Source organism: Aulonocara stuartgranti, assembly GCF_965226115.1.
Source record: "Aulonocara stuartgranti genome assembly, chromosome: 22".
In the NCBI taxonomy this organism is placed as follows: Eukaryota; Metazoa; Chordata; class Actinopteri; order Cichliformes; family Cichlidae; genus Aulonocara; species Aulonocara stuartgranti.
The window spans coordinates 3,846,294-3,871,909 of NC_138957.1; the positions used below are offsets into that span (position 1 = coordinate 3,846,294).

The following is a 25,616-nucleotide window of genomic DNA, read 5'->3' on the forward strand; positions in this document are numbered from 1 at the left end:
GGGGTCCCACCAAGGAGGCATTCTAGTCGGATCCACGAACCACCAGAACTGGCTGCTTTCGACGTGGTGGAGTAGCGGCTCTAGTTTGACAGTTTGATGCACAACAGTGGCATATAAACACCAGGCAAGTGAAAACAGGAAAGTGAGGAAGTTCAGTTCAGTTCAGTTCATTTTTATTTCAAACATTTCAAACATGTGCCTTCACAATCATTACAAAATATCATTCCATTATTTGTTTGAAAAGGAGTAGGCTGAAGTATTTACTTATTTGTCCCTACCCCCTCAGTGCTCAATGAAAGTCCACTAGCAGTTGGAGCTTATAGCAGGGTAACTAAGAGATGGTTCAGGTTCACCTGATCCATCTCCAGCTAGTCAGTATCAGAAAGGAAAATCTGAAAGTTTGAAGCCTAATCTTAAAAGCAGAAGAGCTTTGTCTTCGTTCTCTCAGCTCAGCGGAAGAAATTTTAACTGTAATTACACCCTCAAACACACAAATCATTGGTCTTTCTCAGGTTTATAGATGGACAAGGTACGGGCTGATGGATCGATGGCATCAATCCAGCGCGGCATCCAGTAATGGGAGAGCCACTGAGCACGGTCTGGGTAGTGCTTCTCAAACTCCTGTCTATAGTAGTAGGCCTCTTTAGTGCGTGGGGGATTGTGAGGGAACCTCTTGTAAGCTTCCTCCATGTCATCATCGTTCACCTAAAAAAAACAACAACAAAACAAAACAAAACAGATGGGTCACTCGCAAACTTTGTTCAATCAATCAAAGCATCAACATCAACTAACGAGCAATGTCATAATACAGAGCTAAGAGGAACACCTACAATTTACTGAACCTCTCTCTGCGGTTTAATTAAAGATTTTAACGCTGTCGTGATTAGTGTATTTGATCAATTTTCTGTGGATTCTTGGCCCGTTCTAATTTAAATTTACTTTAAATGCAAAATTTTAAGTTAAAGTAAATCTTTTATTCTGTCAAAGTGGTGCCATTGCACTGAGCTTGGAATTCTGATTTTTAGTAAGTGCACCTGTGTTATGAATTTGAAAATTTCCTACGTTGCCTTGTTCTTGCGTTATTGCATTCACAAACCTGGGTGTCTGCACCACCTGAAATCTGCCTGAAATCAGTCGAGATTTACTAGATTGTGAGAAGGCCGAAATCAATGTTAACATAAAAACTTTACTGTGAATGGGACCGAGTCAGAGGCTTCTCTACCAAATATTACCATTGACTCCAGATGCTCCTGCAGGTACGTGTACCAGGACTTCTTCACAGATGTCAGGCCATCACTAAAGGCTTCTTTACGCCTCCAGAGAATCTCATCAGGTATCAAGTCGAGACCTTTGAAGGACTCCCTCAGAAGGTGCTTCTCCACTCCATCCTGGTTTCACAGGACACAATACACTATTATTACAAAGCAAAGTTGCATGATAGTGTGGACACCAATATTGTACAGACTCACCCTAGGAACCCTCATTTCCTCAGGCAAGGAGAGGTAGTACGCTGTGAATCTGTGGTCCAGGAAAGGCACTCTCAGCTCCAGGCTGAAAGAGAGCGACACGAAATGAGCCTGAACTGAAATAGTCCATTGCAAAATCAATTTCTATCAAATTGTGTGAGTACAGGACAGGGTTACTAATAGGTCTATGCTATTAATCAGAACTCTGTCATTAATTTTTATTACTATATTTGAATAATAGTCAGCGTCACCCTATTGGTTGGTTGCATTATTTGGTGACCACTATTGGTTAATCACTGACATTTTGGCAATGGTTAAAATGAATGCATTAGTTATTTTACCACCAAAGCTCTCCAGCTGAATTCCTGCTGTCCACTTTACCCTCCATCCTTTTTCCCCCCTTTTTATGGTCAAATTAAAGATGCTTCATGAGCACTACATGCTCTGAAAAGCTGTTGCACAAACAATTACAGCCAATTCTGAACGAAGTAATTGTAATTACAGGACATTTTTTCAGCAGAAAATTATCGCCAACAACAGGCAAAGTGCAATGTTCCCTTTTTATTTTTTGCTAGATTCTTTCAGTTACCGGTCTTAATTCTTCGGGCAGGGCTAGTGAGTAACAAAGAAGGGCTACCCATGTGCAGCAGTGGTCCGATCAGCACGGAGAACATCAAACATGTAGAGCTCCTCCATCAGACGAATGCTGTCCTCTGCTGCAGCTTTGGGTGTTGGAGCCTAGAGGAGAAATAAAGCCATGTTTAAATGAATCCTTTTCGATTGGCATTCTAACTTTAGGTTCAGTCTGAAGTTTTCCTTCAGACGTCGTAATATTTCTGGATCACAAGTCTGACAATTCTGGCTAACAAAAGTGCTTCGTATATTTTGTCTGTAATGATCATTTAAAATCATTTTTATTTAAAGCAATGAAACGTCAAAAGAAAAAAACAAATGCAATGAACTTAGATTTGCTCTACTTTGTAAGGTTGTCCAGATTTTTTGAGAAGTATAATCATCCCAAAGCATAAAGATTTCTGTATTCAGATCAGTTTAAAAAAAGAAGTCTTTCTTCTGCACAAGTTTGAGAAGCCACATGCAAGTCAGAACAGGAATTCCAGAGAAGTGATCCAAGCATGTCAAAAGTATTCATTCACCCATCCAAATCAATGAATTCAGGTGCTCCAGTCACTATAAAATCAAGCACCTAGGCATGCAGACTGCTTCTAGAAATATTTGTGAAAGAATTGGTCGCACTCAGGAGCTCCATAGTGGTACCATAATAAGATTCCAACTGTGCAACATAGGGATGGGTATTGATAAGATTTTCACGATTCCGATTCCATTTAACGATTCGATTCTCTTATCGATTCTTTTTTTTTTTTTAAAAAGGAGAACACTAAGGTCGATTAGCTTAGAACTTTGTTTTATATCTTCTCTTTGAACAAGACAGAAATTTAGGAGTAACATGGCCTTACAAACCCAACAGTGAGATCTTAAGAGATCCAGCCTACGGCTCTTCAATAGGGTGTCACAGGATCCCCAGGAAAAAAAATTGTAAATGTAAAATAATAAAATAAATATTCTTCTGTAGCAATAACAAAGTATAACATAAATTGTTCTGTGGCAATTACACAAGAATATCCAGTAATGTCCCTGCCTACAATTAAACACATTCACTTACGGAAAATCGGGGGCATCTGCTGTGGCAAATGGGTGCAAGCCTTTTACCACAAACTGAGTCACTGCTCAGTGACATTCGTCTATCCTGGCCTGAAAGGAGACGCTAACGGTAGACTGCAGCGAGAACTGCCAGCATCTGAGCCAGACTCTGTCTGTCTCATCATGGTCACCTAAATGCACAGTAATGGCAGGTTTTGTAATAAGACAGATCGCGCTAACATAATATGCACTGTTGTTGATTATTTACCTGCCGCATTAACGGGAGAGGACGTGCAAACGTTACCGCTGCTGCTGGGTTGAGATTCACGAGTCCGGAGCGGAATTAAAAACACGACATTCATTTGAGGTTATCGTGTGTTTTTTTTGGAGCAAATGCTTTTGCATATTCGTAGTGTTTCCTCCCTTAAATGAAATATCTACTTTGCAAGTATTGCAAGTTGCCCTGTTGTCATCCGTTCTCATAAAGTACAGTGGGGCAAAAAAGTATTTAGTCAGCCACCGATTGTGCAAGTTCCCCCACTTAAAATGATGACAGAGGTCAGTAATTTGCACCAGAGGTACACTTCAACTGTGAGAGACACAATGTAAAAGAAAAATCCATGAATCCACATGGTAGGATCTGTAAAGAATTTATTCGTAAATCAGGGTGGAAAATAAGTATTTGGTCACCTCAAACAAGGAAAATCTCTGGCTCTCACAGACCTGTAACGTCTTCTGTAAGAAGCTTTTCTGTCCCCCACTCGTTACCTGTATGAATGGCACCTGTTTGAACTCATCATCTGTATAAAAGACACCTGTCCACAGCCTCAAACAGTCAGACTCCAAACTCCGCCATGGCCAAGACCAAAGAGCTTTCGAAGGACACCAGGAAAAGTATTGTAGACCTGCACCAGACTGGGAAGAGTGAATCTACAATAGGCAAGCAGCTTGGTGTGAAAAAATCAACTGTGGGAGCAATCATCAGAAAATGGAAGACATACAAGACCACTGATAATCTCCCTCGATCTGGGGCTCCACGCAAGATCTCATCCCGTGGGGTCAAAATGATCATGAGAACGGTGAGCAAAGATCCCAGAACCACACGGGGGGACCTGGTGAATGACCTGCAGAGAGCTGGGACCAAAGTAACAAAGGTCACCATCAGTAACACACTACAACGGCAGGGAATCAAATCCCGCAGTGCCAGACGTGTTCCGCTGCTGAAGCCAGTGCATGTCCAGGCCCGTCTGAAGTTTGCCAGAGAGCACATGGATGATACAGCAGAGGATTGGGAGAATGTCATGTGGTCAGATGAAACCAAAGTAAAACTTTTTGGTATAAACTCAACTCGTCGTGTTTGGAGGAAGAAGAATACTGAGTTGCATCCCAAGAACACCATACCTACTGTGAAGCATGGGGGTGGAAACATCATGCTATGGGGCTGTTTTTCTGCCAAGGGGACAGGACGACTGATCCGTGTTAAGGACAGAATGAATGGGGCCATGTATGGTGAGATTTTGAGCCAAAACCTCCTTCCATCAGTGAGAACTTTGAAGATGAAACGAGGCTGGGTCTTCCAACATGACAATGATCCAAAACACACCGCCCGGGCAACAAAGGAGTGGCTCCGTAAGAAGCATTTGAAAGTCCTGGAGTGGCCTAGCCAGTCTCCAGACCTCAACCCCATAGAAAATCTGTGGCGGGAGTTGAAAGTCCATGTTGCTCGGCGTCAACCCCAAAACATCACTGCTCTCGAGAAGATCTGCATGGAGGAATAGGCCAAAATACCAGCTACTGTGTGTGCAAACCTGGTAAAGACCTATAGTAAACGTTTGACCTCTGTTATTGCCAACAAAGGTTATGATACAAAGTATTGAGTTGTATTTTTGTTATTGACCAAATACTTATTTTCCACCCTGATTTACGAATAAATTCTTTACAAATCCTACCATGTGGATTCATGGATTTTTTTTTCACATTCTGTCTCTCACAGTTGAAGTGTACCTCTGGTGCAAATTACTGACCTCGGTCATCATTTTAGGTGGGGGAACTTGCACAATTGGTGGCTGACTAAATACTTTTTTGCCCCACTGTATAATCAAATTTTTGAGCGTTTGAGCCGCTTAGGCGCCGTGTTTCCTGCCAGGTAAATGACGCTCCGCAACGTGGTGACGTCATTCGGGGCGACTGGAATCAATAAGGGAATCATTTGCAAAAATGGCAAACAATTCCAAGGAATTGAAACAGTGGGAACCGGTTCTCAACAAGAACCGGTTTTCGATACCCATCCCTAGTGCAACAAGTCCAGTTGCAAAATTTCCTTGCCACTAAATATTCCACAGCCAACTGTTAGTGGTGTTATAAAAAGTGGAAGCGACTGTGAACGATAGCAGCTCATCTACAAAGTGGTAGATTGTTTAAAATCAGAGCGGGGTGAGCAGTTTGGCAGTTGCCAGGAGAACAGTACTTGTCTGCCTGCACTGTGCCAAGTTGTGGCGGGGCGTGGTAATCGGTGCAGCAGCAGGATAGGCGAATGCACCTGCAGGGCATCCAAAATCACACCTCGCCAGGTTAATAGACTAAACTGGGTCACGTCATGTTTTTGTTTGTGTATTCTTGTGGCTGGCATCTAGGGAGCTGCAGCCGAGGCATGTTGTAACAGCAGCCGAGTTACATAAAGAGTAAAAAGTCACTGAATGCTGGATCGTGGTCCTGTCGTGCCTCCTACCTGCCACAGAAGTGGTTGGTGAAGGGAGCATTATGGTCTGGGGTTGTTTTACTGCAGTTGGGCTCGGCAACTTAATTCCTGTGAAAGGACCTCTAAAGGCTTCAGCATACCAACACATTTTGGACAATTTCATGCTCCCACGTTTGTGGGAGTTTTGGGATGCCTCCCTCCTGCTCCAACATGACTGCGCACCAGTGCACAAAGCAAGACATGGATGAGTGAGTTTGGTGTGAAAGAACTTGACTGACCTACCGAGTCCTGACCTCAAGCTGACAGCATTCCTTTGGGATGAATTAGAGGGGAGACTGCCAGCCAGACCTGTTCATCCAACATCAGTGTCTGATCTGTCTGACAGGCTGAAGGTTAAGGCTAAGCCTCTGTCCTGCTTTTCCCTTCTTACTGTTGCCAAATGCATTCTCATATGGGGTCATCTGACAGTTGGGGTTTTTGTAGGGTCTTTACAATATAAAGCACCTTGAGGTAACTGGTGTTGTGATTTAGCATTGTATAAATATGTCTGTGGAGGTTCTCAGTCATCCAGGTCATCGTAGTCAAAGGAGCTTGCAAAGAAAAGCGTCTGGACTTCTTTAAGTTGCTTGAAGACGTTTCACCTCTCATCCGAGAAGCTTCTTCAGTTCTAAGGTCAAATGGTGGAGAGTCCCAGATATAAATCTAGTGGGAGTGACCCCCCACAGAGGGACAAAAGGACCCCTGATGATCCTCTAAGAAGCCATCAATGTCCACTGAGCGACCACATAATAATAATAATAATAATAATAATAAATATCTATTCTCTGTAGATTGTAGAGACTGATTTTGCCTCTAAACAGGAAAATTACTACAGAAGTAGTTACAGTGATTTTCAGCAGGTGGTGGAAACCCTAAAGTCAGTTTTAATGGCTCAGCACAGGGAAAAGAGTCACAACTCACAATTTCTACTGAGAGCTCCAGTAGATTTTCTTAGTGTGCAGGCTGTGATCAGCAGACCTGCAGCTCTTTGTGGATTTATACACCTGGATTCAAACAGATGTGAGCAGATGTTTTATGAATTGTCCTGGCCAATTTCCATCCTCTACACTGACAGTATTGTTTATATTAACTTAATACTAGATGGCCACTGTGCATCACAGTACAGCAAATAAACCTGTTTATCCTACACTAACCTACATAGGATTTTCTACTGAGCCTCAAAATAACAGTCAGTTTTTCAGCACATTAAACAACATGGAAAAGAAAAAAGAAAAAACACAAAACAAAAAAAAAAAAACAAAAAAAAAAACAGTGTGACATGTACAGACCCAATATCTGACTTGGAACAGAATAGCCCTTTATTGTCATTGCACATGTACAAAAAATTGTGGAAATTATTTAAAGACATGAGGACTTGCATATAAGATTTAAACTAGTTTATCAAACACCACTGAGCAGCCGTTGTCTTTAAATCCAATCTCTCTTCCTCCTCTCCGGTCCTGAGTCAAGTTTGCTCTTTCTTTTCTCTCCCTGTGAAAAACAGCAGCTGTACCTTTAGCTGCAACACACTGTACGACAAACTGCACACAAACAGTTTGATGTTTGTTGGGCTGATACAAACGCTGCATTTGAAATGACCTGTCACTTAAAAAATGTCACTCCCTTTATGCTCGCCCTTTTGTAGGGTACGCTAGATGCCAAGGTGCCCAAACCGCAACTTATGGACACCTGCAGTCGTTCCAGTTTTGTGACAGGAATAAAAAGAAAGAAAGGAAAAAGAAAACAATCCACTTTAACCACTGACAATGGCCCACAATTGTGCCTCTTTGATCTCTTTTTATGCTACATCCTGCCTTTCATGCATTACTATTCACGCTCCAATCAGTTTGATGTGTGAAGGCGGCAGTAACATGAAATAATAACTTCCCTCAAATGTCTTAATGAGCCTGCTTTAAAATGTAAGGAGTGGAAAATACAGATATTTTTTTTGAAAATGTAGGGGGTAAAAATAAAAAACCCAAAACAATAACTCGTAATAAAGTATAAGTAAAGTACAGATGCCTGAAAATTGTACTTAAGTTCAATAAGGAAGTATTTGTACTTTGTTACTTCCCACCTATGCCCATTACTGTATGTTCAAACTAACAAAGTGAGAAAGAGAAGAAATGTAAAGGTGATGAATACCCCACGCTGTACTCGAACTGACAATCTTCAGCAGGCAAAAGAAAGATAACAGAAATAATTATGAAATCAGGCAACCAATATCAAAATGATCTGGAAAGTAGTTCAGTCTGCAACCTCATGACATACAGCAAATAGCTTACTGCTGTAGAGTGAAAACAGGTGTACCTAATAAAGTGGCTGCTAGGTTTACTAAAGAGGCTCAGTATCAGTTTTGTGACTCAAAGTATTTTTGTGGCTGGTCTTATGACTCATGAATTGGTAAGAGTTTCACTTTCAGGAGATGAAAATTTGTAATTCACATTTGCATTATTTAAAGTCTGTGGCACATGATTTGCTGCAAATTGCAAGAAATGTAACACTGGAAACAATCCTGTCTTATGCCTGTTGTGGTCGTGATAGTCGCTATCAGGACTGTTTATTTTTAAGAGGGGGAAACAATATCACAACCAGTGCATCATTGTTGTGTTTGTTGTTTTGACTGTGTTCACCTGATGGTTTCTATCTCTGAATATAAATTAACTATTCTGTTTGGGAATGCAAACTTTGAGGTAGCAGGAGTCATTCCTTGGGAGCAGGGACCATGGGAGTCATGTTTGTGTTGCTCTGGTTTTCCCCGGGACCACAAAGAGTGTTATGCTACATGATGAGTCTAGATTCAGCCTGTGCTGTCCAAGTGTGGAGGATGAAGTGTATGGGGTGGCATTTCCCTCAATGGAAAAACAATGCTTTTCACCAGAGGAGGATATATCAATGCGTCGAGTTATCAAGATAAGATTCTACGACCAGTGACAACACATGATCCCACAGAGAAGGGTTTATGTGGAAGTGGAAACGATAAAGTAGCCTGCCTGCAGCTCTGACCTCAACCCCACTGAACACTTGTGGGTGTGCTTAGGTTTGCTGCTCATGTCAGTGACCGACATAACCAGACTGGCTTACTTGTGACAAAGAATGGGACGCCATCCCACAGAAGTGTGTGACCAAGCTGGTGGTGCCAGGGTGTTGTGCATGTCTCTTCTACATTCTACTAAAGCAACTCTCTATTAAATGAATACATTTTTAAACTGCCAATATTCTTCAGACTTCAATTATCAGTAGCCCAGTAAGCAGTTTGGCATTGGCAGAGAAGATTTGAGATGGCCATAGTATAAGGTTTATGAAGCACTGTTACACAAATTTCATTAATTTTTGTACTAAGTTTATGTGTTGTCACAATTCTATTACATTTAAGATAAATCAGCCTGAAAAAACAAAGGTAAACCATCAAACTCACCTTGTGGAAGTAAATGTATCCCTGCGTCAGCTCATCAGAACCCTCTCCAGAGAAGATCACCACACTGTCAGTCTTCTGTCTGATGTACTTTGAAATCAAGTACATGCCTGTACAGTTAATAGTAAAAGAGTGTAGAGTCAAGTGCATTCCTGCTCATGTACCCTTATAAAAACAAATCACAACCTACTGAATGTATAATATACAACTAGAATGCTGTTATGTTTGATTACATTACAGTTAATATCCTACATGTCCGACGCCCATGTGGTGGTGCCCTGATACAAGGCCACGTAAATTTTGATAACTTTTTCCCTTAATAAGTGAAAAAATAATTTAAAAACTATTTTAAAACATATTTGACAATGTAAAACATTTAAGTATGACAAATAAGCAAGAAAGTAAAATCAAGAAGGGACAAACGTTTTCACAGCACTGTATATAAAGTGCTTTGTGTTCCACTCACCCACAGAGGCACGTATTGTGGTGATGTCATAGCTCTCCAGGTGGAAGATGACATCCTTCACAACTTCAATACCTTCTTCTACAGTGAACGTCACCTCATGGTGTTCACTACCAATATGAGTGGCCACCTGACAAAACACCAATTGATGATTAAAAACACACCAAGACCTTTTTTTAAGTGATCCGTGACACACGCCAATGTTATAAGCTTAAGTTATAAGTTAGAAACAGGTCTTATAAGTGAGGGACAAACCTTGCGAGCAGCTACGATGTCTGGACTGTCGTCTGATCCGATTGCAAATGTCTGAATGGGATATGGCAGCTTCTCCTCTTTGGCCAGTTTTACAAGTGTAGCAGCAACCAAACTGGAGTCCAGACCACCTGAACAACAGTAATATACGTTTATATTCTATATCTGGAGTTCCAGAGGGTTCTATGCTGAGAACAATTGGATAGATAAAGTTGGGCATCATCTGAATAGAAGTAAAAATGCATGCGGTGTGTTTTAATGATACCATCTAAGAAAAGCTACTATAATGTAAACAGAAGGACCTAGCACAGAAGCCTGTGGAACTCCAAAATTAACCTGTGTGTGTGAAGAGGACTCCTCGTTTATGGGAACAATTGGAATCTATATCTACGTCATATCTAGATATGATTCAAACACGGTACCTTTAATACCTACAGAAGGTCTAATCGCTGTGATAAAATATGGTTGAGGATTAGGAGGACAAGCAGAGATTAGTTCTAAACCATTCCTGTTTTATAACCACTCTTTCAAGAATTTTTGAGAAAAAATTAAAGATGAATCAAGTGATGTAGTGGTTTAATTACTGCAAGCTTGAAGGCCTGTGGTATGTAGCCCGTTAACAGAGATAAGCTGATTGCATTTAAGCTCGAAGCATTATTTAATAATAGGTCTTCTTTGAGCAGTACTTGTACACAAAAAATGTTTTTTAAAGTTTGGAGAAAGTAATTAGTGAAGTTAACTCAAAAAGATCGATTGGAGAACAAGACTAAAAAGCAAGAGATTGTATAACAAATGCTGCATTTCTAACAAGGCTTGGACTGGAAAATGATTTACTTACAGAAGTCAAAGAAAAAGCTGTGAGCTTAGTTTTTTAAGGACTACGATTTAAATCACTGTGTGACCAAACATGCAGAAAAATACAAGAACTTGTCTGATGAATTGCGGGTCAAGGAGTCGGATGCTTTGCTAGCTACACTGCAAAGCCAACAATGATTTATTTTTATTTTTGTTACAAATCTACACACATCCAGGGATGCAGCTGACAAGGCAAGTTGTTTCATATCCCACACAAACTGTTTTCTGATGGAGAGCTTATTAAAGAGAGCTGGGTGGATAAATCAGTTGGAGCCCAAAACAGACTTTAGCTTTTTTGCTGAACGAGAAAAGTGAACTGAAACACATCTAAAGCATTTATCGTTTTTCTATGGAGTTGATTAAATGCTTACATTTGTAAAAGAACTATTCAGTATTTTTAGCCATGTGTTAAATATAAAATGAAGTACTGATAATAATTATTGTTTTCTTGTTTATGACTTGGATTTTCGACTTACTCCACAATTTTATCTTTATCTTAATACAATATCCTTCATCTTTCAATTATCAGTAACATAATCCAAATTAAATAATTTACTGCTCTGTACAGTTGGAGAAAATAAATATTAAGCATAGTTAAACAGAGGTCATGATTGGTTCATCCCTGTGATTAAAGTGTAATTAAAGTAGTGGGTTTTTTTTTTTACATTTTAAGAGAAGCCCATTGAGTTTAATAACAGTTTAAATCCCATTCTGAGGCTGTCATTTACAGCAGCGGTCCCCAACCCCCGGGCCTCGGGCCGTGAGTCGTTTGGTACCGGGCCGTGAGAGTTGAGGCTCAGGTGTGAAATGTATAGTTTCCAGGGTTTTTATTGTTTTTATCGTTAACTCTGTTTTCCTGGGTCTTTTCATGTGTGTTATGAATAAATCTTTTTTTCGGTACCGGTACTAGTTTTATTTTGTTGTATTTATCCGCGACACCTTAAAGGCCGGTCCGTGAAAATATTGTCGGGCATAAACCGGTCCGTGGTGCAAAAAAGGTTTGAGACCGCTGATTTACAGTATCCACATGGATGCTAAAATCACAATAGTTTGGGAACTGTTTGGTCTTTGGTTGTTTAATACGATGGAATGGAAGCTGCTCCAAGGATTCTAACAATATGGCTCAGAGGTGTCGATTCATTTAAACCAGGGGTGTCAAAGTCATTTCAGCCCACTTCGACCTTAAGTGGGTCAGACCACTGAAACCTTTCTGTCAGTGTAAAGAAGTTCAGTTTTTCTACATGATACAGATAAAGCTGCTGTGACAAAGGAAAGGAATCTGTCAACAACTCTTTGGAGTTGTATTGTAAGAAATAAATGTATAAAATGAATCCAGTTTTGAGGGGGTGGTATGCATTCAGTACTAGGGAGAACACACATAAGGTTTAAGGCCTGGACAAGTTTGAAACCTTTTTTCATTAACAATGGAACATGGCTGAAAATATAAGCTGATATCACTTTAGCCAGCTCCTAATTTTAGAAATTCCACACTCAGTTTTGCAGTCTCCAGTATCATTGAAATACAGCCAGATGCTGCTCACTTTAAGTTTTCGTTTCTTTCTGCTACACTTGCTGTCTGCAGAACGTCCGCCCCACTTCCTTCTTTCACATAATGGCACGATCTCAGTCTGTCTTTGCATGTGATTGGCTGCATGGTGTGCCCATTAAAATAAATACCAAAAGATTCGGCTCCCACCTAGAGATGGGCCATTAATAACTGACATATGAAATTATCTCACAAGCCAAAAGTAATTGTATTCGGCCCACAGGCCAGATGTTTCACACCCCTGATTTAAATGATCACAATCATCCTGCTGTATCCAGGTTTTTCTAAAGCAAAGTAAACTATGTTGATCAATTATAAACTCGTGTACTAGCAGGAAGAGACCTGATGTTTACAAATCCACATTTCACCGTTTTACTCTTTGGTGCAGTTGAGCATACTATACAGTTCTTGATGAGGATGTCCACTTCCTGGACAGGGAGGAACGCAGGTTTGAGCGGGGAGCCAAGGACGTCATTTACATGAAAAGGGAAGAACCATCTCTGAATCGAGGAGGGGGCCTAAGGGTGCATCTTTCGCCATCTTACAATGCTGGGATTGCAGCCATTCCCCAACTCTCTGTGAATAGTACTTATGGCCATTGATTAATGATCTTTGATCAGTGGTTGATGATCAATGGTCATGAGAATTTGAATATTAAAGATCAAGAAACTGACCTCCCAGCTCACTGTTTGCCATTGGCTGTAGTTTCAGTCATTATGCAAATGTCCTGTTTATCTGCATTCAGTCACTTGGATGAGTGACGAAACGTTTCTCCCACTGAAAACGCAACGTCCAGATGAACAGAATCAACTTATCTGGGATGATTCTAACTTCAGCGGGCAGTGCCATAAGAGGCTGTCACAGCTGTCATCCATCCCATCTACTACACCTTCCCTATTTCAGTAGCTGCCGGGGCCCAGAGGAGAGAGCTGTGTGGTTTGTGCGCAAGCTGGAGAGGGCAGCTGAGAAGCTGCATGTACAAAATGACCATGACATTAATGCTTATGATCAGTGTATGTTAACTTTTAACCACAACTCTATATGTAAATTGGATTGCGATGAATTGCAAATAAAACACTTCTTCACTTGTGAATGAACAGAAAGCTCATCACATGTAAGTGAAGTTAATGTTACTGTCAGACAGGTCGACTTACTCACACAGAATATGTCTATGTATGAACGCCTACTCTTAGGCGCTAAAGCAGAATAGCATGTCTCAAGGCACAGAAGCCAAATGAAAATGCAAGCCCTTTCAAAAAGGACATAAGATTAACACACACACACACACTAACACACACACACACACACACACACACACACACACGTTGTGCTCCACATAGCAGATGTTACCTGACAGAAGACAACCAATTCTCCTGTGAGCCATGAGACGTTTCCTTACAGCATTTTCAAACAGATTTCTGATGTTGCTCTTCACCAGTTCCTCATCCAAACCTAGGGAGACAAACTCTTTAATGTCCTTCACAAATACCATCTACCACTAGAAATGCTTGATGTTTAAAGTGGTGAATAGACTCTTACTTATAGGTAGTTTCTCCACTGTATCATAGATGGCATGAGAAGGCTGTTGTCTGCAGCAGTGAAACTGTTCCATCTGAATAGACTGAACTTTGCCACTTGGCTTTAAATCAAAGACCTCAAAGTGCCCAGGGGGGAAGGGGACAATGCTGGCAGGAGTACCCATGCCATGGGTAATGTCTATCAAGCCTGTGATCAGAATAAGGTTAGTAATGCAAACATATAAAGAAGCAACATTCAATATAAACCATCCCATTACCTTTGGCCTCCGAGCACAATGCAAGGAATCCATCGTCTGTGAGGAGTTTGAACAAAGGCCTAACACCATACGTATCTCTTCCCACATGCACTTTTCTGTTGGCAGTGTCCAGAAGAATGAAAGCAAATACACCATCCAGGAGAGAAGCCATCTTCTTAATGCCAAAGCGGTCATAAAGGTGGAGCAGAATCTCACCATCCATTTTAGTCTGGCAATCAAACTCAAATTGCTTCCTCAGCTGAAAGAACAAATGGCAACAAAATGATCATTTTAACTTTCATTAGTAGGGCTGGACCCTTAACCACTCTGGAATTTCCCCAGATGGCCATGAGAACTGCTTCTGTCTCTTTAGGTTAAGAAACAGGTGGGGGAGGATTGTGGTACCTGGCACACCCAGGTCTGTGCAGTGAGGGTGCAATGGGAGTGTGAGGCCCCGATCTTTAATTCCCAGATTTGGCAGAGCTCCATCCCAAGTGAGGCTAGGGACATTGAGTCATGTTCTGCACCCCACTGCCAGAGCTGCAGTACAGTGCTGCAGCCACAAGGTGGTTGGTGCCTGTTATGGCAGTTATCGCCAAACAAGATGGAAGACACCGTAAGCGAAGGGAGCAGTTAAACTGAAGTACGAGTCCTATTAAGCTAATGGCAAAAGGCAAAGCCGGATGTGGCTCTAGCTGAAGCAAAAACACAGGCATTGGAGGAACACAGTGAGGCCATGAAGCAAACCTTTGTCAGCAGGAATAGAGTGCTGCTGACTTCAAATGAGGATACAGTCAGGCAGTTTTGTTTATATAGCACCAAATCAGCGTGAACAGTGAGCAAGTGAGCATGCTTGCTTCTTTAATGACTTGGCACTAGGGGTGGGTTTTGATAATCGATTTATCGATTAAAATCTATTCTAGCTCGGATAACGTGATATAGATTCATTAAAATCCTGAATCGATTTTTTAATATAAATTTATTTTGCCCAAATTGCCAGAAACTCAGGTGAAACCTCACAAAAAAACCACCAAACAGCTAAAACAGTGAATGAGAGCAGAAACACGGATTCTGCACATAAATGTAAACACACAGCTCGGACCCGCCAGATCAGAATGAGTGAGATGTCGCCTTTCTCACCCGACGGCACGGTCGGGGCTGAAAGCCGACAGGTCGCTGATTCTGATGTTTCGGCGGGACCGCACTTTGTGTTTACGCCCTTTTTGCGCTGATTCTAAAGCTGTTAGTTTTCTCTCTCTCCAAACAATATTGACCAAACCAGCAGCAAAAGATCCAAACTACGCTTCACAAAAACATAAACATTCCCTCTTACTGTTGCGGTTTTGCTTCCACCACTCCTCATTTACATGAATAAATGGGAGTATATGAGAGGATGTAAGTATTAGTGTGTCTAATTCCTGCATCCTCTAATGTCTGTAACAACATTACGGTCAACAGTATGGAACACTGCAGTGACGTCTCACAGGACAAATACAGAGGAGTGCACTGTCCACAAGAAGATCATTTGTAACCCCAAAAGGTTGATTCTGTTCACTTAGATGTAGCCTTTTCTGAATACGCTGTTACGTTCCCCTGAGGAGGCCCTGCTAGGGCCGTAACACCCCCCCCCATAAATACAAACCCGTTGTTTGTCAAATGATTATGATAAACAAAACCACAAATCAAGTCCGTAACCGTCGCATCAACAAATTGCAGGCTTTCCACCTACCAAACCCCATAGCAACGGTTAGGCATTTCCTGCGGAAACTGCCAACCCCATCTCAGTGGGTTCACAACATTGACAGAGAGTGGCCCCAGACCCTCGAAACAGTGTCCCATGTGATAGCCAGGGCTTTGGACCATCATATGTGGAGAACCCAGCAGGCAGCTAGTGGGCCTTACTGAAACACTTTGCAGACTATTCCTCAAGTCACCGGTACAGGCATGTTTGTTAGCCAGGGTTGCGGGTCTTACTGGTGGTTTTATACATGATCTGTCCACCTGTAGGTCATTTTGAGGAACTGGGACATTGTCAACCAGCAGCAGCTCAGGGTTAGTTGACCTCTTACACTGACTACATGACACTACTGAGCAATTATGCTCCAAGTGTAGCCTCTTAATAGGCCTGGCAACCTTGTCGGTTTGAGAGCCACGACTGACTTTTCTCAAAGCAGGCCCTTTTTGCTTTGAGTTTGCTTTCTGTTTGAGTTTCAGTCTCAAACAGTTAGCAACAAGGTGTCCAGGTTTGTGGCAGAAGAAACAAAGCTTCGTTTTGGGTCTCGAATCCACAACTTTTTCAGCTTCGTTAGCTGGCTCCCTCCTAGCTCTCCAAGATGTATTATAGTGAGAAGGGATGTCACATTCTACCGCATTTGTTTTATGAGTTAGGGTAAACTCATCGGCCAGTATGGCAGCCTGCTGTAAAGTGGAAACCCTCTGTTCACTTAAATAAAGAGCAATACACTCAGGAACAGAGTTTTTAAAATCCTCCACAAGCATGAGCTCACGTAACAACCCCAAACTGTTAACCTGGCTTGCAGAGCACCACCTATCAAAGAGCTTCGCATTGTCCCTAGCGAAGTCAAGATAGAACTGACCCTGTGCCAACTCCAAACCTCGAAAATGCTGCCTATAGGCCTCAGGCACAACTTCATAGGCTTGGAGGACGGCACTTTTAATCTTTTCATAAACTAGGTTGCCCTGCCTAGACAGACCAGAGCAAGCTTGCTGAGCCTTACCTGTGAATTTACACAGCAACATCACCCCCCACACGTCTTCAGGCCACTGTAATGCAGTTGCTATGCTTTCAAACACACTGAAGAAGCTCTCAACACTGGACTCACAGAAAACGGGAACCAGGTGGATGTTATTGCTTACAAACGAGCTTCTAGACACCTGTGCACTGATGGCTGCATCAGCCATTTTGGGGGCTGGAGAAGGGTTAGAAAACACACCCTAATTTAGACACAACCACACCCGTCTGCCAACTCACTCAGACTACCCAATAATTAACCGATTAATGGAAAACTACACAACTTACTTTAACTGACCAACTTACCTCTTGCAGTATACACATTAAACAAACACAACTTACCCAGTTCCTAAGCACAACAAACTTTACCTATCTTCTGGAGCGTGCCGGGCTCGAGGCGACTTGAAAGGCGAAACTTCAGCGACTGGAGCCCTGAATTGCCTACCCCCAACAGGGAACGAATCCCCGCCCAGGATTACTCCGAAAATAAAAAAGGCAAAATAACAAAAGAGTGCCCGAAGGAAGAACTTTATAAGCTCAGCTGGACACTCACCTAACTTAACTGGGAAGTTGAATCTCTAAAGGTGAAAAAAAGCAAGATAATCAAATACCAATTCCAACTCAAAACTCCCTTTTCAACTATCCCGGATGAGCCGCCACTTGTAACGTTCCCCTGAGGGGTCTAGGCAGGGAGGGGGAAGTAACAAAAGTGACTGGGTCAGAAAAAGGAGTCAAGGGGTAAATTAAAGAGTTTTATTAAAGTTTCAATTTATACTAACTAAAAGAGACGGACGAGCCGCTATCACCATTTAAGAAAACAAACAAAACTCAGGCGTTGGTCAATAAAGCACAAAGTAAGTCAAAAAGAGTGCAGCTCACTAGCTGCAAACACAGACACGCAGCTCACTAGCTGGAAACACCCCAAAACACTCAGCTCACTAGCTGTAACCACACTAATGGCACTCTGGCCCAGAGCTCACCTTTCCCTGGGCTTAAATACTTTTAATTACTGATGAGAGTCAGCTGCACAAAAGGGAAAGGTGGCACCTCCGGCAGAAGAGGTAGTGGGACACTCCCACACAGGCACCTTCAGGAGGAGGCCCTGCTAGGGCCGTAACAACGCTCTGTCCAGATGAACAGAATCTGTTCAGCAACAACTGCAATCAAGCATTTGCGATAACTGGCAATGAGTCTTTTACAGCGCTGTGGAGGAATTTTGGCCCACTCATCTTTTGCAGCCACATTGGAGGGTTTTTCGAGCATGAACCGCCTTTTTAAGGTCATGCTACAGCATCTAAATCTGATTCAGGTCAGGACTTTGACTGGGCCAAACTCCAAAGTCTTTGTTTTTCTTAAGCCATTCAGAGGTGGACTTGCAGGTGTGTTTTGGACCATCGTCCTGCTGCCCACAACCAACTTGGGGTCACGAACAGATGGCTAGACATTCTCCTTTCAGATGTTTTGATAGACAGCAGAATTTAGCACAGCAAGTCTTCCAAACCATCTCACTACCACCACCACATTTTATTGATGGTGTGATGCTCCTTTTCTGAAATGCTGCCTTTCTTTTACGCGAGATGTAATCGGGCACACGTCTTACAAACATTTCAACTTCTTATATTTATCTGAAGTTGCAGATGCCCAAGTCTTGGGCATCTTCAAGATGTTTTCTGACAAAACTAAGATGAGCCTTCATGTCCCTTTTGCTCAGCAGTGGTTTTTGTCTTTGGACTCTGACATTCAGGCCATTTTTATCTTAGTTTCTTATTGTAATCCTGAACACTGACATAAACCGAGGCAAGTGAAGGCTGCAGTTCTTTGGATGTTGTTCTGGGGTCTTTTGTGACCTCTTAGTCGTGCTGCACTCTTGGGGTAATTTTGGTCGGCTGCCACTCCTGGGAAGGTTCACCACTGTTTTCGCCATTTGTGGATAATGTCTCTCACTGCGATTTGCTGGAGTCCCACAGCTTTAGAAATGGCATTATAACCTTTTCCAGACTGAGAGATCTCAATTACTTTGTTTCTCATTTGTTCCTGAATTTCCTTAGCTCATGGCATGATGTCTGGCTTTTGAGGTCTACTCCACTTTGTCAGGCAGGTCCTATTTAAGCGATTTCTTTATTCAGAAGGTATGATAGTAATCAGGCCTCGGTGTGGCTGGAGAAATGTAACTCAACTTTATTTATGTTATAGGGGAGAAAATCACTTTTTCACACAGGTCCATGTAGGTTTTGATTTTTTCCCTCTCGATGATAAACACCTTCATTTTAAAACTGCATTTTGTGTTTACTTGTGTTATCTTTGTCTAATATTTAAATTTGTTTGGTGATCTGAAACATTGAAGTGTGACAAACATAAAAAAATAAGAAATCGGTAAGGGTGCAAACACTTTAATGCCCCACTATCTCGAAGACTTGATTACAATTCTTGCTGCCAAAGATGGCATAAACAGGAATAGGTCACAGTTTTTCCACATAGGACCAGATAGTTTTGGATAACTTTTTTTTCTCCCCAATCATTTAATCAATCAGCGTTTAAGACCTTAATTCCAGACATCCTTACCACCAAACTGGCCCACCCTCAGATTCCCCCTGCCACCTGGTACTGGATCAAAGCTTTCCTCACCAACCGGCCTCAATCAGTCAGACCCCCCACCCCCACTGTCACTCAGCACCAGATCCCCACAGGGGTGCCCCCTATTGTACGCCCTGTACACCTCTGACTGCATACCAACTCACCCAACCAACATCATCATCAAGTATGTTGATGACACCACAGTGGTTGGGCTTATAAATAATAATAATAATAATAATAATAATAATAATAATAATAATGGATTGGATTTATATAGCGCTTTTCAAGGCACCCAAAGCGCTTTACAATACCACTATTCATTCACTCTCACATTCACACACTGGTGGAGGCAGCTACAGTTGTAGCCACAGCTGCCCTGAGGCAGACTGACAGAAGCGAGGCTGCCATATCGCGCCATCGGCCCCTCTGGCCAACACCAGTAGGCAAGTAGGGTAAAGTGTCTTGCCCAAGGACACAACGACCAGGACAGAGAGCCCAGGGATCGAACCGGCGACCTTCCGGTTACAGATGAGATTCCCAACCCCCTGAGCCATGGTCGCCCTTTGTAGAATTTGTACCTCTGGTTCCCCAAAAATAAACTAAACATCCTTAAAACAAAAGAACTTGTCATGACAGTAGCTGGCATAGACAGGTCCACTCCCCTCTCATTATAAATGGAGAATGTTTCACCACCTTCAGGTTTCTGGGCACAAACATCTCTGGTGATCTCATCTAGACCCACAACACCATTCACCCTGGTAAAGAAGGTCCAGCAGTGGCTGCACTTCCTCCATGTCCTGAGGAGGAACAACCTGGACCAGAAGCTGGTCCTGGCCTTCTACCACTCCTCACTGGAGAGTGTGCTCTGCTACTGCCTGCGTGTCTGGTACACAGCAGCCACAACTCAGAACAGGAAGGCTGCGCAGAGGGCAATTGAAACTGCCACCCCCCCCCCCCCAAAAAAAAAAAAAAAAATCATTGGCCTCTGAAACCAAGGCCATCGCAGGATACCCCTTGCATCCAACCCCACACCCACTCATAGCCATAGTCTGAGTAACCCTCATAACTGAGCCGCTCACACACAGACTCTAGTCAGACCAAGTCCATTGCGCTTCTTTCAAGCACTTTGCAACCTGTCTTCTAATGTGTGCCTTTCTCCTGTTTTTATATATATTCCTCTTGTTTGTTATTTATTCTTGCTGTATATAACACTTTATCTCTTTACCATGCACAGTTGGTGTGGAGCACCCACAATTTCATTATACATTTACAATAACAATAAAAAACTATTCCATTCTATTCTTTGTCCAGTATTAAAATTTGTTTAATGATCTGAAACATGCAAGTTTGATAAATATGCAAAACAAATAATAAACTGGGAAATGGAGCAGGGCGATATGACCAAAATATTTATCACGATATACATTTGAAAATTTGCGATAACGATATAACTGACGATATAATTGACACTAGACAAAATGCTTTACAACTCCACAACTTTATGTATTTTCACTTAAACAAGCAGCTGTTTTTTATGTGCATTAAAGTTATATAAAATGTAACAGTGCAAATGCAAATTCTTTGCTGACAGTTTAACCAAAAGGCATTTCCAGTGGAAACTGGCCGACATATCCTCAGCATAACCATGTAAAATATCCACAAAACTTAAAAAGAGGTTATACACACACAATACGGTAACATTATGTTGAAGCACAGTACGTATCGCTCCGCCTACGACAGCCGTAATGCTCCGACAATCCATTAAGCGGTGCGGCTTCGTAGCTTAGCAAAGTCGTACTGAAACATTTGACAGATTTTCGAGCGCCGTGTACATAAAATCGTTTCGAGGTCAGTAAACACAACCAGAGTTCATACATAAGGCACACGGGATTATAAGGGGCTCTGTCGACTTTCAGAAAAATCAAAGGATTGATTTTAAGTGCGCCGCATTTTCCAAAAAACACGGTAATAACGACGGCCCGCTAGCATGCTCTACCAAAAATAGTGCTTTGTTGTGTATCTGACAGATGAAAGCCAAACCAGTTCCACACCACTGAAGCTGCAGCATTTTTACAAACCAGTTCTGGTTCATCGTTTCACTCAACGATCTGCTTTCGCCCTTCTCATTCTCCGTCTCCGCCATGCTTTTTCCACCATGTGCGTATGAAAACAAAGGCACTGCGCATGATCGTTTTACCCATATTCGATCGTGAAATTTCATTTTCTTATTGTTGCCCAACATTATACCGGTATTACCGTGAACGGTATGATATGGCCCAGCTCTACTGGGAAAGAGGCAAATACTTTTCCACTGTATACTCAAAGCCTATAGAAAGAACAGGAGTTACAATAGTGCATTCCTAACATGCACAAAAGATGAGATTGGTTTTATTTATTGGTGGCAACCATACCACCCAGCTGTTATCAGACAGGCTTTCTGAAAATGGAGCAAAATTTGTATTTAAAATCAAGCATATAAATCCCTGTTGTATGTGTCACACACGTAAAGAACTGGAAGTATTATAAGCATGAAGGAATTTCTATATTCTCACTGATGATTGGGTGACACTTCTGACACATTAAAGAACAGAAAGCCTAGGCCTTTATCACCATCTGGAGACAATATGCTGTTGAATCAAGAAACTCTAGTGAACACGATCTTCTGAATGAACATGGACCTGGTTTGAACAGTGGGTGTCATCTTATAAATGCACCCAGACAATTCTTTGTTAAATGACATGTTCATGTATGCAGTGGCCGTAGCTCAGGAGGTAGAGCAGGTCATCTACTAATTGGATAGGTTGGTGGTTTAATCCCAGGCTGCTCCAATCTACATGCCAAATATCTTTGGGCAAAATACTAACCCCAAGTTCCTCTCCAGTACATTCATCAGACTGTCAGTGTGTGTGAATGTCAGACAGATAGCATTTAAGCATAGGGAAAAAAAGTACTTGTATGTTGTGTAAAACACTTTCAGTGCTCAGGTAGAGTAGAAAAGCGCTAAATAAGAATCAGTCCTTTTATCATTTATATTAGAGCGTATTATGTTCTACTAGAGACTTTAGTTTGCAGTAATGTGATAACTGGATGTATCCCCTGCTCGAGAAAAATACTTCTTTAAACAACCACTAAAGTTTCAGAACAGAAAGGAGCAGAAGTCTTACTGTTTGGTGGTTGTAAATCTCTCCATTGTAGCAGAGCCACATGTAAGGAAACTTCTTGATGCGCAGCGGCTGCATGCCATACAGCTGGTCCACAATGGCAAGGCGATGGAAGCCAAACCAACAGTTGGTGAAGCCATTAACATTCTCAAAGCGGAAAGCATCAGGGCCTCTGTGAGCAATTTTCATGGCACAGGTGCACTGAACTGACATGGACTCGTCGCTGCCAAACAAAGCCCAGATACCACACATTTTGCAGCTGTGGACAAAAACAAAGAGGCATGTAGCTTACAAAGAGATTACACAGAGTTTAGATTTCTAGAAATGCCTACATAAAAGAGATGATATGCAAATACAACGCAGTGAGTTGGAGGATTTGGTCACCAGCTTCAAAATGAAACTTCAAAAAGCTCAGAGTCTACCTCTCGGATCTCTAACACAGCCAAACAGTAACTTAACAATAACGTAACCCTAACAAAATATCCTTCATTGTTCCTAGTACAATGGGTTTTAAGTAACAGGACATTATCATGCTTTACAGAATTCCCACGCTCCATGAACACAGCAGACTGATTTTCGAATTTGACTTCAATCACGTTTTAAACTAAACATGTGAGGTGGACGAAGATCGCGCTGTACAACTGACTGTGCTGCTGAACACAGTGTGTGTGCGTTGGGAGCGTTTGAGTTAATAAGCCACGAATTGAAGTCTCTGGTTGCTTCGGACGCACCTTTCCTGCCTCAATCTGTAATATAAACTTTAACAGTTACTACGAAATAACTGGGGGGCTTTGGATAATTAGATAGTAGACAACAATAGACCTATCTGTGATAGAAACGGTCTTCAGTTAATACAACTACCATCAAGCGCTATTCATAATCCTACCAATTAAAAATATGCTCAGCTACAACAACTAATATCCGGAAACTATTTGTGGCTTTCTAACGTACGCCGCGTGCTCAGTTGAACCATTCGTCCAGCTGCGGTGTTGTAGTCGGACCGGTGTTCCAGATTAACTGGTGATAGCAACCAGTCTGCTGGGTGCCTCGGATACGCTGAATTTTTATTAACACTGTACACAGTTGGACAGTGCTCAACATTCACATAGCATATGAGATATACTTTTAAAATTGTAATATATCTAAGTAAAATTACACATGGCAGTTTTCCCAGCATGTTTTTGCTGTGAACGCTTCCCAGTGGAAAGCCTCATTCCTGGGCACAAGCTTTTGATGAAGACGAAGAACGCAATGCAGCTTACCGTTTTCACCTTAAAACTTCCGCAAAGAAAGGCATAGACTGTTTGAATACTTGTGGCTAAGATGACGCAACGTTTCAATGAAAGAAGGGAGAAAAAAGCTACACCGCGAAGGCATTTCACCGGATAAGTAACCGCATCTTCAAAATAAGAGCCACGGCACAATAATGGCTCTACAATGATATCAAGATGTTGGAAAAACGTGGAAAAATAGAATGTATTATGAAAAGCACAAACTAGAAAAATAATAATTGGATGGATGCTTGGTAGATATGATAGACATGGTAGGCAATTTATTAAATCATAAAATTAGACGATTTCAAAATGATAAAGTGAAAACTAGGTAGAGATCTTGAGCTTTACTTTGATAAATTCCCTATTCATTTATTTCTAGCAACGGGTTGTTTGACGAAGTAGCTGACAAAGTTGTGTCCGCCTGCAACACTAAAGCCACACCTGCGCTCTGCACCACCTACATGGCTTCTCTTCTTGTGCAGTCTGTCACAAACGGTGGGAAACTGATTTGGCAGCAAAGTTGGTCTTTTTCGCCGCTTAGATCCCATCTACCTGCAGATCTAGTTTTGTAAATGTATTTCCAATGGAAACTAGCTCATGCTGTGAATGCTTGTGTGGTATGATTCATAATGAACACTTGTACCCATAAAAACAAACAAAATGTATTAATTAATAAAGTAATGAAAGTGCAGGCAGCTAAACGCTGCTTCCATATACCAGCCGCACTACAGTCTTGGTTTTTATAGCGTTTATTTTCCAAAGGCTTTCATTCTGAAGGTCATGTTCAAAATCCTGTGCATTTGTTCCTTTCTAGCTTGACACTGCAGCTGCATGCAAAGTTGCATCATACTTGAAAATTGTGTTGTGATATAATCAAATACTGTTGCAGGTTTTGTCCTGACAAGTTTTATTAAGCTCTGAGAAAGAAGCTGTAAAATGGCTCCTCTCTAAAATATACCACAGATGCTGTCTTCTGCTCTGAAATTGCACTTCACTTTATTGGAATAAACGGTTTGAGGTTTGAGATCTTGGAAGTGATTGAGCATTAACTTTGACTATTAAAGTGACAAAGGAACCCTCAATAAATAATATTCATTTATGTTAATTTCTATATTCACACGAAAGTCTGAGGGACTAAAAACACTTCTAAGATCAGTCAATCTTCAGCACAGTTTTTGTATATAGCCAGCACAACTATCATTGGGTATATCATGAAATACCAAAACTCCCTATCCATCCATCATCTTCTTATCCGGGGCCGGGGCAGGGGGGCAGCAGCCTTAGCAGAGAAGCCCAGATCTCCCTTTCACCAGACACCTTCTCCAGCTTGTCTGGGGGAACACCAAGGCGTTCCCAGACTGGCCAAGAGATACAATCTCTCCAGTGTGTCCTGGGTCTACCCTGGGCCTCCTCCCGGCGGGACATGCCTGGAACACCTCACCAAGTAGGCATCTTCGGTGGGAGGTAGGCAGGTGAGCCATTGCACCCTTACCCTCCTGGGGCTGGCTGGCTAATACTTGAACTTGGCAGACCTGACCAGCCCCTTGACCAATCTCATCTGGAAAGGTGCCCTAGATCTGGTACGGTGGATGGAGCAGTGTCAGCCAGTGTTTGTGCAGGTGACGAAGGCCCTCTGTGGTGAACCCCTGTGCCACATGCCGATCTTTTCCCTCTCTTTTATCCTGAAG

At 42.0% G+C, this 25,616-nt stretch overlaps 2 protein-coding genes across 5 annotated transcripts in view; one reads left to right on the plus strand and one right to left on the minus strand.

Annotated features, from left to right (window-relative positions):
* Positions 1–25,616, plus strand: part of LOC309698606 (uncharacterized protein) — a 379,790-nt gene that overhangs the window by 315,665 nt on the left and 38,509 nt on the right. The window lies entirely within an intron of this gene.
* Positions 157–24,083, minus strand: asns (asparagine synthetase). Of its 4 annotated transcripts, none has more exons than XM_082522342.1 (12): positions 23,917–24,083; positions 22,658–22,913; positions 14,189–14,426; positions 13,933–14,118; positions 13,744–13,845; positions 9,996–10,123; positions 9,744–9,870; positions 9,281–9,387; positions 2,104–2,204; positions 1,470–1,551; positions 1,233–1,388; positions 157–705 (listed from the first exon to the last, which is right to left on the minus strand). In XM_082522342.1, exons 2-12 carry the CDS (start codon positions 22,904–22,906, stop codon positions 496–498), a joined length of 1,686 nt encoding a protein of 561 aa, XP_082378468.1. In that variant the 5' UTR covers positions 22,907–22,913; positions 23,917–24,083; the 3' UTR covers positions 157–495. The 4 variants fall into 4 exon arrangements, with proteins under 4 accessions (XP_082378468.1, XP_082378470.1, XP_082378469.1 ...); XM_082522344.1 differs by lacking the exon at positions 23,917–24,083 and adding an exon at positions 23,811–23,830; XM_082522343.1 differs by lacking the exon at positions 23,917–24,083 and adding an exon at positions 23,606–23,626.